The sequence below is a fragment of the Nanorana parkeri genome, unplaced genomic scaffold (assembly GCF_000935625.1).
Source record: "Nanorana parkeri isolate BGI_ZX_2015 unplaced genomic scaffold, ASM93562v1 scaffold161, whole genome shotgun sequence".
Taxonomy (NCBI): domain Eukaryota; kingdom Metazoa; phylum Chordata; class Amphibia; order Anura; family Dicroglossidae; genus Nanorana; species Nanorana parkeri.
This window is the reverse complement of record NW_017306429.1, coordinates 814,868-825,203: the sequence shown is the minus strand read 5'-3', so window position 1 is coordinate 825,203 and position 10,336 is coordinate 814,868. Positions and strand designations below refer to the sequence as shown.

General features: G+C 41.5%; 1 protein-coding gene across 1 annotated transcript in view; it reads left to right on the top strand.

The window, feature by feature from the left end:
• TBCK (TBC1 domain containing kinase) overlaps positions 1-10,336 on the top strand; it is a 194,815-nt gene that overhangs the window by 76,357 nt on the left and 108,122 nt on the right. Inside the window, exons 19-20 of the mRNA XM_018554476.1 lie at positions 1,785-1,868; positions 3,614-3,699. Of these exons, the coding sequence (XP_018409978.1) occupies positions 1,785-1,868; positions 3,614-3,699 (170 nt within the window). The remainder of the gene's footprint in view (positions 1-1,784; positions 1,869-3,613; positions 3,700-10,336) is intronic.

The following is a 10,336-nucleotide window of genomic DNA, read 5'->3' as shown; positions in this document are numbered from 1 at the left end:
TTTTTGAGAAAAGCAGATGAAAGAGGGCAATTTGGGGGGGGGGGGGGGTCAGTAGAGGTTGATGTGTAGTATACTTACCTTTTATGTTTCCCAACCATAGATCTTTAGGTGTAAAGTCCAGGAGCTGACATGTTTCCACTCCCAGTGCTCCAACATAAAGCCAATTGGTTATCAATAAAATCTTTACAGACTTGTATGAAGCTGACAACAAATTCTGGTTGACTGCTAAGCAATGCTCTGGGAGTGCAAGTGGAATCCTGGAGTTTTTTTTTTTATGCAAATAATTCAGATTGTGTTTAAACCATAACTGTATAAAATATGTTTTTAAAAAATCTACTAAGATAATTAAATGTAAAGTAATATAAGGCACGATGCAAAGTATAGATGTAGCTAGTACTTAAAGTTTATCTAAAGCCAAAATGTATTTCTCAGTTTGGATAGAGTATGGAATGGTTAAACCCTTTTTGAGGTTTTGTTTTTTTGTGCTATCTGTGTCCCATTGAGGAGATTTTTCTTCACTTCTTGTCCTGTAGACACAACAGAAAGTAGGAGAAACTTACCCCTTATCCCTATTAGAGGACTTCCCCCTTTATTCCTGTTTGGGAGAAGACTAACATTTTGGATATTCCTATTACTTTCAATCCCAGTGACAATAGTCACAAGGACAAACAGAGGGGGTTACTCCACAGCAAGTAAAATGTAACAGGGGTTCTTTTACTTCCTTAAACTAAAACAAAATTGGCTTAAGATGCCCTTTAAGCAACTTAAGAGAAAAGTTACAATCTGATTGTACAATTTCTTTTTACGCTTAAAAAAATGGCATGTGGCACGTGGACACCACGTCCAGGTGCCACAAAGCTGAAGGAGATTGTACAACCAGACTGTTACAACTGTGGCCAGATGTGTGCAGTTTTCTAAGGGTCATGTCACACAAGCTATTTTATATCAGCTCTTTCTAGAACCTACAAATTGTCTCCTTTTATTGCCAGGGGTAAATTCATTGCAGGGAATTCAAGTTCCCAGTAATTTCAGTGATGTGTTGCTTGGTCACAAAGTGATTGACTTTTGCAGCATCTAAAGATGGCTACATATAGCTTGCATCAGTAGCTGCTCGTGTTTTTTAATGCAGCTGCTGCCAGCAATTTGTAGCTGCATAGAGAAGCATTACAGTACCCAGAGAAATTAAAGGAGAATTATGAGGCAAGTGATTTTCACCTCAGCCTCATAATCTGAGCCGACCTGTGACAATGAAACTATCACAGGTCGGCTCAGTAGATCGGGAAGTGAGCAAATACATAGCGTCGGCCGCTCACTTCTCGATCTATCCCTGCAGAGAGCTGTGACCGTCACTCACTGCTCCCTGCAGAGATTCCCCCCCTCGCTGACTGGCGAAACGGACGGTGGAGGGGGTTCAGCTGGCTCTGCCTCTGGATAGGCAGAGCCAGCTGTCAATCCCGCAGCTGGGTGGATCCAGACAGTATTGGCGGGATCCGTCCCGGCTGCGGCGTCTCAGCTACAGCTCGCGGTATACTGAGCTTTGGGTCACGGGAGAACGCTAGTTTGTGTTCTCCCGTGACCCTTAGGAGAACTATGGGGAAAAGCCCTGACCCCATAGTTCTCCTTTAAGAGGAGACTTGTAGCTGTTAAATCTCTGCTACAATTGCGAGTGTGGCATGGCCCTAAGGCTTTACAGTACAGTTTACAGTACTACAATTCATTGGCTTGTAGTTGTTCATGTTATTGTGGCAAAAACAATATATATGTTTTATTTTGTTCCCTTCTAGCTTTGGCATACGCTTGCATGTGTGCTTTCATACCAAAATACCTGTACAACTTCTTCCTCAAAGATAATTCACATGTTATCCAAGGTAAGCATATGACATCTTTTTGTACATTCTTATTACAGTTCACCTGAAACTACATTGCATATTTCTTTATTGTACATCACAGCACAAAGGGAGTTCATTCTGGAGTTGATGGGTTATCAGCTACCTATAGGTAATTGGACACCTTCAAAATAAAGGACAGCCATATATAGTATAACCCCTCCCACCTCCAGCCTGCCTCCGTTTTTGTAATGATTCACTTCACTCTGCTCTGAGAATAGCACATCCTTTTCTTGTACTGATTATTCTGGAACGTTTCCATAAGCTGCTCACAGACACTACAGCACCTCTTAGCAACTATTCAAGTTGTTTTTTTCCCCTCAACTGTTCCTTGAAGGACCACACCCATACACCGTTGGTAGGAAGATGCAGGGCCAGCCTGTAATGTGCTAAGGACACTGGATCCTGCATCGGGTGCTCACTTTGACACTTAATGCAGAGAAGTAGCTACAGGGTGCTATACATGTCCAGGGCCATTGTCTATTTGCTTGTGAAGACTTGTCCCTGAGGACCCCCTTTAGGGGGCATGCCCACCAAGCAGACGAAGATTGAATGGGGCCCATATTCTCAGTTTCACTTCAACTGGTTGCAGCTTAACATTCTGGCTGCTTGGGACAATCAAGTTTGGTCCCTGGACGCAGTTCGCAGCTCCACGTGCCGAGCCCGCCAGGAAGCTGACAGCGTGCAGCGCCAATCACAGGCACTGAGACATTTCCCGATCTCTGCTGCTGCGGACCAGGATAATGTCTCAGTACCTGTGATTGGCGCTGCGCACTGTCAGCTTCCTGGCAGGCTCGGGACGTAGAGCTGCGAACACGCCTGAGCCCATCCTTACTCCCAATTTGCCTGTCATGCAAGAAAAGGTTTGCCCTGTCCTGAGGGATCTGAAACCGGGTGCTGGAATCTGGGAAATCCTTCCTCCCATTGGTCTGGAATGTGCCTACTGTCAGGCTGGAAGGGGTCCTGGGAAACCTAATTTCAAGGAAACTTATCGTTAGAGGAATCTCGACTCTCAATCAAAGTCCTGGAGCTCAGAGCAGTACAGTCACTTCTATGTAGGACCCCTCAGTTACAGGGTCACCGGGGCAGGATTCAGTTGGACAATGCCCCATGGCTTACATCAACCACTATGGAGGCATTAGAAGTCGTGCATCTCAAAGAGAAATCGAACTTCCTGTCCTGGCCCTGTCCGCAGTACACATTCCAGGTGTAGAAAATGGACAGGCAGACTTCCCAAGTTGTCAACATCTAAACTCTGGAGACTGGTCTTTTCACTCGAAGATGTTTCGAGTCCTTTGTCACAACTAAGGGCTGCCGCAGATGGACTTGGGGAAACGTGCAGTAAAGAAGAAATCCAGAGTGTAGATGGGCTTGTTTGGGACAGGATTATGAGTTTCTCTTGAACTAACTATCATTTACTATTTTTATGTTGTGTGGTATTTGTTTCTGTTTTTATTTTTATTTTTTTATATAGAAAAATATAATATATTTAAATATATCACAACAAGAAACTTTATCATATTCACTGTGAGTCAGTTCAGTCCCATGACCATATTTAAAGCAATTCCATTTCTAGATCTGTCTCCTGATTGGTTAAATCTCTTTTTTGTGTGTATAAAAATGTAACTTTGACATATTCAGCTATATTACTAGACTGAAAATGTATCTAGTGTGTTTAAGAGTATATTCTCTTTAATCCAATGCCTGTAACTTTGTTATCATTTTAGAGTACTTGACAGTGTTCTCCCAAATGATAGCATTTCATGACCCAGAACTGAGCAACCATCTCAATGAGATTGGATTCATTCCAGATGTAAGTACCAGAATTCTTATAAAATGTACATTAACTGGGGCAAATTATTATTCCAAAATCATGCTTACTGCAAAATAAAAAATTATACAGATGAGGACATTTCTTTTAGTTCCATTACAATGAAACAATGCTTAATTCCTCCTAAAAAATGATGAAATTAAGTTAAATTGTCTCATGTAGACCTACTGTACAAGCCTTTGCTATGGAATAGAGTAAAGCAAAGAAAGTGTGAAAATAGATACATTATTGCTTATTCCACAATGCTTTTTTATAAATGCCCTGGACAGATATGTTGGCACCCCTAGAAAAGATTATAAACAATTAGATCATAGTGCTATTTCAAACCAACCGTTTTTGTAAATAGTATGACACATGCCTTCAATCTTGAAATCAGTTAGCCTATTTCAATGCAGATGTCATGTACCTTATGGGGAGCCTGAGATCACAAGGGAAGCCTCTCTTGCTGTTCCAGTCCAAGAACCCTTGAAGGGTGGAACAGGTGCTCAAGGTCAAGAAATGGCACAGGTGCCAGAAGATAGCATAGTTACCAGGAATGCTGGGATCAGTAGTGCAGACGTCTGCCAGGCGGGAAGCAGGTGAGGAATGGAGATCTTTGAAAGACAGGTCCAGGTCAAGCAGAGTCCGCGACAATCAGGCAGCGAGGTACTAGAACAGCAGACAAGACATAGTCAGGGATAGGCTGGGTCGATAACTTGCGGGCAACGAAGTACAAGAAAGCAGACAGAAACGTGGTCAAGAATGAGCTGTGGTCTAGGGTACAGAACAGCAATCAGAAGGTCAAGGCAAGCCGGGTCGGTAACGGGAGACCAGAATCAGGATACAGGAGACAGGAACTTTGAACAGCTGAAGATCGCTCAGCATGGAGGCTAGAATGTCTCAGCCTTAAATTGCCCATTTGGCACTACAGTTCGTAATGAGCGCATGCTGTGGAATGCGCACACGGCCATGCACAATTCTAAGCACCAAACTGTGCCCTCACACATGCACAGCTCTTCTTTGCAACGGATCTCTAAAGTTTCTCATCTTTTCCCTTCATGCCATTTTTTTGTAAAAAAAAATCAAATTTTATTAGAATTTTTTGATACAAAACAAAAAATTAGATACCATTGTCTGCATACATAACATGAGAGAGCACAAGCGGTGTCATAAGCAGTACCAAGATCAGCCATAGGCAGGCATCTGTACTTTTCATGCCATTTTCATTTGTGATTGTATTTAATATATTCTTTTGAAACTAAAGCAAAGTCTGATTTATATTGAATATGGAATAAACAATAATGGATGCCAGTTACTTTTGTCGGTTTTAAAGTATTTGAGAAAATTGTGGGTTCTTTATGGAAGGGTACCAGCAAATGTATCCACAGTTGTAAATATTTATAGTTATACATGTTTTGTCAGACAGATGTCTTGAGGGCGATATGTTCCTATATATTAGAATGAGTTTGCTATGGATAGATTTGTTTTTATGCTATTTAAGGGATTAATCTCGGGAATTAAGCCTATTTTATACGTGTTAACTAAAATGTTTTTTTACAGAGCATCCTTTTCTTAAATTAGATGTGCACTTTCCAATCAGATCTGCTTTCAGCAGGCCCTGTTCATCAGGAGAGAATTATATGTTATTAGAGCTGTGGGCTTGCACTCCATATCCACTGATTGCAAAAAAAAAAAAAATGCTGCAATTTTATCACTTGTTTTTAAATCTTCTGCCTGATCCTGATCCTGACACAAATCTTAAAAATTATTGAGTGTAATCAATTGTTCTGATGTAATCAGAAGTCAACTACATTTGACTGATTTGCGGCACAGGTGTAGCTCTTATCGTATGGAAGGCTTGGGCATTTTTTGTTAGCTTAGAGCACCTTGCCTATAACAGAATGAGCTAAGAGCTAGATAGCCAATGTGCCTTTAAAATATTGTGCCCATTTTCATACAGCTTAGTGAGGTTTGTTTAGCTTATCTTAGCTGATATCCTTTCAGATACTTAATGCTTTTGTGTGGCACGAACTGGTTTCCAAGATCTATAATTTGCTGATGTTGGAAGCAAATACAAGACCAGTCATCCTGCATAAGTAGAATAAAGCTGCAGTGACCGGTCTTTATTACAGAGCATTGTTGCACAGAAGCAGAGTTTCACACTGGATTACTGCACACCAAGATTAAAGGCAGAATACACATGCCTATTATACAATACAGTATTTGCTTATCCTGGAGTTCAATTGTAAGGGCTATTATTCTCATGGTATTCTAATGTCAATTTTTAAATTACATATTTATTTTTTGTTTTAGGAATTTGCAGAGTGTAGGCTTATGTTAATTTTTCACTGTTCTCTGTCCCCATTGGGAAAATATCCCTTATGTCGTATTTAACTGACATTTGTTTTAGGAGCATCAAATAAGGGAAAACCTTAATTATTATTTTTTTTAAATCTCCCCACCCCCCTCAGACTTTAAAACTATGCAGGATTTTTCAGTCCTGGTGTTTCCAGAAATAAACTCTAAAAAAAGTAAACTGCAAAACGCATATAAAGTAGGTAGCCAAAACTGATCGCACTGCTCCTCCATTGATCAGCAGGGAATTCAACCACATGCTCACTGGTCAGAGCATGCCCACGCTCCGAAATCAGCAATCATTCAAACGTAGAAAACACTGGCTGCACACTGTATAATGCTAGAACACTTTAATGAAGAATCTGCAGCATCACTGTGCTTTGTCCGAGCTCTGCCCCCACTGACACGTTTCACCCTGGGCTTAGTCATAGAGGTAGGCTTAGTGATAGATACTTTGTACGGGGTGTCTTTCACATGGTTCCCCCTGTGTGTTCCCCTGTGACACTGAGGAATCTGAATGTAGTTCTCTTGGCACCGTTTGAGCCGATCAGGGACATGTCCACTTTTACTCACAAGGTTGTCTTTCTAGTTGCTATTACTCCTGTGTGGAGAGGGTCTGAGGTGGCAACCTTATCCTGTAAGAAGTCCTTTCTAAACTTATACAGGGACAAGCTAGTGTTGAGGCTTAGAACTTTCTTCCTAAGGTAGCTTTGGCCTTTTAAACAGGGCATTGTTCTTCCATCCCTCTGTTTAGCTCCATTTTCAGTACATCAAAATAATATTTCCCTCCATTGTCTGCATGTAGTTCGTGTAGTGAGGGTTTACTTTGCAGCTACTGCATCCATTAGAAAGAACAACTCTTTTTTTAAAAATTCTGACGGTCCCCATAAAGGGGAACCTGCTTCTCATTCCACCAACATAAACGCTTATGATCTTAAAGATTGGATTTCACCCTTTCCTGCAAAGCCCTTTCCTTGCCCACACCTCAAGTGCTTTTGGATTTCCCAATAGTCTCTAAATGCTCTGCAGATATGATTTTGGTCTTAGTACTGCTTTGTCACAAAACTGAGGCATGCTTGGGAGTAGGAGGGGTTATACTGTGCTGGCCCACAATGTTGTTGTTTGCTAGTGTCCAATCCTCCTGAAATCCTGTGTCTCTCAAAAAAATGCATTTTATGGTAAGTACAAAGTAAGCACATGTTACACTATACAATAGGTTCAAGGGAAGGCAAGCTCGGCAACCTCAGCACTTCAGCTGTGGTGAAACTACAAATCCCATGATGCATGGAAAAGCTCTGACAGCCACAGTCATGACTTCCGCAGTCTGAGGCATTATGAGATCTGTCGTTTCACCACAGCTGGAATGCCGGACCCCTGCAAAAGACTTTCTTAATGGTATGTGCGCCGAGGTTTCATAGAATGATATTTTATTAAAGACTACAGGTTTATAGTGTATTTGCAGAATTGTATAGTAAGAATTTATGGTATTATATGTACTTTGGAGGATATTGGTGTTATTACTGATGGACATCCTGTTTGCTGAGTGCACTGAAATCTTGCTGGTTTTCATTTAGTAAATCTGGTTACCTTACCTCACAGGATCAGCTATGATTACCGGTTGTACTGACAACTGTCCAAGAAAGACTGCGGCTTTGGCCTGGTTCACACCTGGGCGTTTTACAGCGCGTTCCTACGCGCTGTAAAACGCTCAACATGTGAAAACCAATAATTGCCTATGGGCATGGTTCCCACCTGGGCGTTTTATAGCGCATAGGAACGCGCTGTAAAACGCCCTACGCCCAAAGAAGTTAAAGGGGAACCTGCTTCTCATTCCACCAACATAAACGCTTATGATCTTAAAGATTGGATTTCACCCTTTCCTGCAAAGCCCTTTCCTTGCCCACACCTCAAGTGCTTTTGGATTTCCCAATAGTCTCTAAATGCTCTGCAGATATGATTTTGGTCTTAGTACTGCTTTGTCACAAAACTGAGGCATGCTTGGGAGTAGGAGGGGTTATACTGTGCTGGCCCACAATGTTGTTGTTTGCTAGTGTCCAATCCTCCTGAAATCCTGTGTCTCTCAAAAAAATGCATTTTATGGTAAGTACAAAGTAAGCACATGTTACACTATACAATAGGTTCAAGGGAAGGCAAGCTCGGCAACCTCAGCACTTCAGCTGTGGTGAAACTACAAATCCCATGATGCATGGAAAAGCTCTGACAGCCACAGTCATGACTTCCGCAGTCTGAGGCATTATGAGATCTGTCGTTTCACCACAGCTGGAATGCCGGACCCCTGCAAAAGACTTTCTTAATGGTATGTGCGCCGAGGTTTCATAGAATGATATTTTATTAAAGACTACAGGTTTATAGTGTATTTGCAGAATTGTATAGTAAGAATTTATGGTATTATATGTACTTTGGAGGATATTGGTGTTATTACTGATGGACATCCTGTTTGCTGAGTGCACTGAAATCTTGCTGGTTTTCATTTAGTAAATCTGGTTACCTTACCTCACAGGATCAGCTATGATTACCGGTTGTACTGACAACTGTCCAAGAAAGACTGCGGCTTTGGCCTGGTTCACACCTGGGCGTTTTACAGCGCGTTCCTACGCGCTGTAAAACGCTCAACATGTGAAAACCAATAATTGCCTATGGGCATGGTTCCCACCTGGGCGTTTTATAGCGCATAGGAACGCGCTGTAAAACGCCCTACGCCCAAAGAAGTACAGGAGCTTCTTTGGGGCGTATTTGCCGCGCATATCCATTTTAGGATACAGCCGGATAGCCCTCGGAAACGCGCGTTTGTTGCGTGTTTCTTTTACCACAAATCGCGGTAACAACGCGTAGCACGAAACGCGCGGCAAACGCGCATATTCCGTACACCCAGGTGTGACCCCAGCCTTTGTGTTGGAGACATTCGTCTCCTAAAAGCATTACATTAGATTTCTACATTCTTTATAGAGTTATACAATTCACACCTAAAATGTCACATGTTGGAATCCGGTTTTCTGCTCTTACACTAATTTATCTTACCTCCTACCTTGGAAGGCTTGTCCCATTTATTCCTATTGAGAAATTAGAACTGCTCCACTTGTATCAAGGAGCAAATTGCTCCCCCTACTTCTTGAGAATATGGAACCGCTTCTTCTTCACCAAGGATGGAAGGCTCCTCCTCCTTCCTGAGAACTTGGTGCAGTTCCTACTTTTATTTGAGTTTATCTGCATGGTAGTGAGCAGAAATCTTCAGCCAGGCATATTGTATTTATGTTTGTTGGTATACCTTTCCCTTTTTCAAGTGAAGTTGGAACAGCTCCTAACTTGAAGAAACATATTTTTTTTTTAGTTTGTTTGGTTTATGTGGGAGCTATTGGACTACAAGAAAGTATTACTGAACAATAAGGGCAGATACATGGGACATTGGGGCCCTGGTGTGTAATTTTATACATTGCCATATAGCTTAACTCACAGCTACATATACAATATATCACATAGCTGCAGTTCTGACACTTTTGGCAATAATATTTGCAAAAATATTAGTAGAACGCCACCACTACTAGCTCAGTTAAATGAACAGTGCTGGTGCTCGACCATGAGCTTGTTTTAAGACTGCCAGGCTTTTTTACCCTCCAGCATCTCTAATACTAGTGTTTGTGTTCTCAGAGTTGACTGGCTACCCATCACATCTATAATGCTGTGAAAAACGAACTCAACTGGCTTCGTCATTCATGCTGGGCCCACTGGGACACTTTGCTTGTGCTCAATGCTGTAGGTTGACATTCGGTGTCCCAGTAATTGGAAGAGCGGACGTAGGCTTTGATCTCTGTCTGCTATGTTCAGCAGAGCATCAGCCATCTATTTAGATCTCTGATGTCTCATTTTACTTTGTGTGACAGCTGCATTGGCCCCTCAAAAGGCAATGAAGCTTTCTAAAGGTATCTTGTGCAAAGAAAGTACATTAGAAAGTAAACAAAATTTAATAAAGTATGGCAAAAAAAATTATATGGATAACATATGCAAACATATTCTTCAGGCCCATTGAACACATATTATTCTACACCAGGGATTAGCAACCTTTTCCACGTTAAGTGTCAATTTACAAGCAATAGACAACCAGCGTGCCAATAAACAATAGTGTGCCATAGTTGTACTGCTAATGGCAAGCTAAAATGTATTATTATAATATTATTATTATCAGGTGCAGGTGTATACCCAAAATATGTTAAGGAAGGACAAGTGTCAGCACCAATTCAGAGATGATTTGAGGATCTACAGCTGAGTG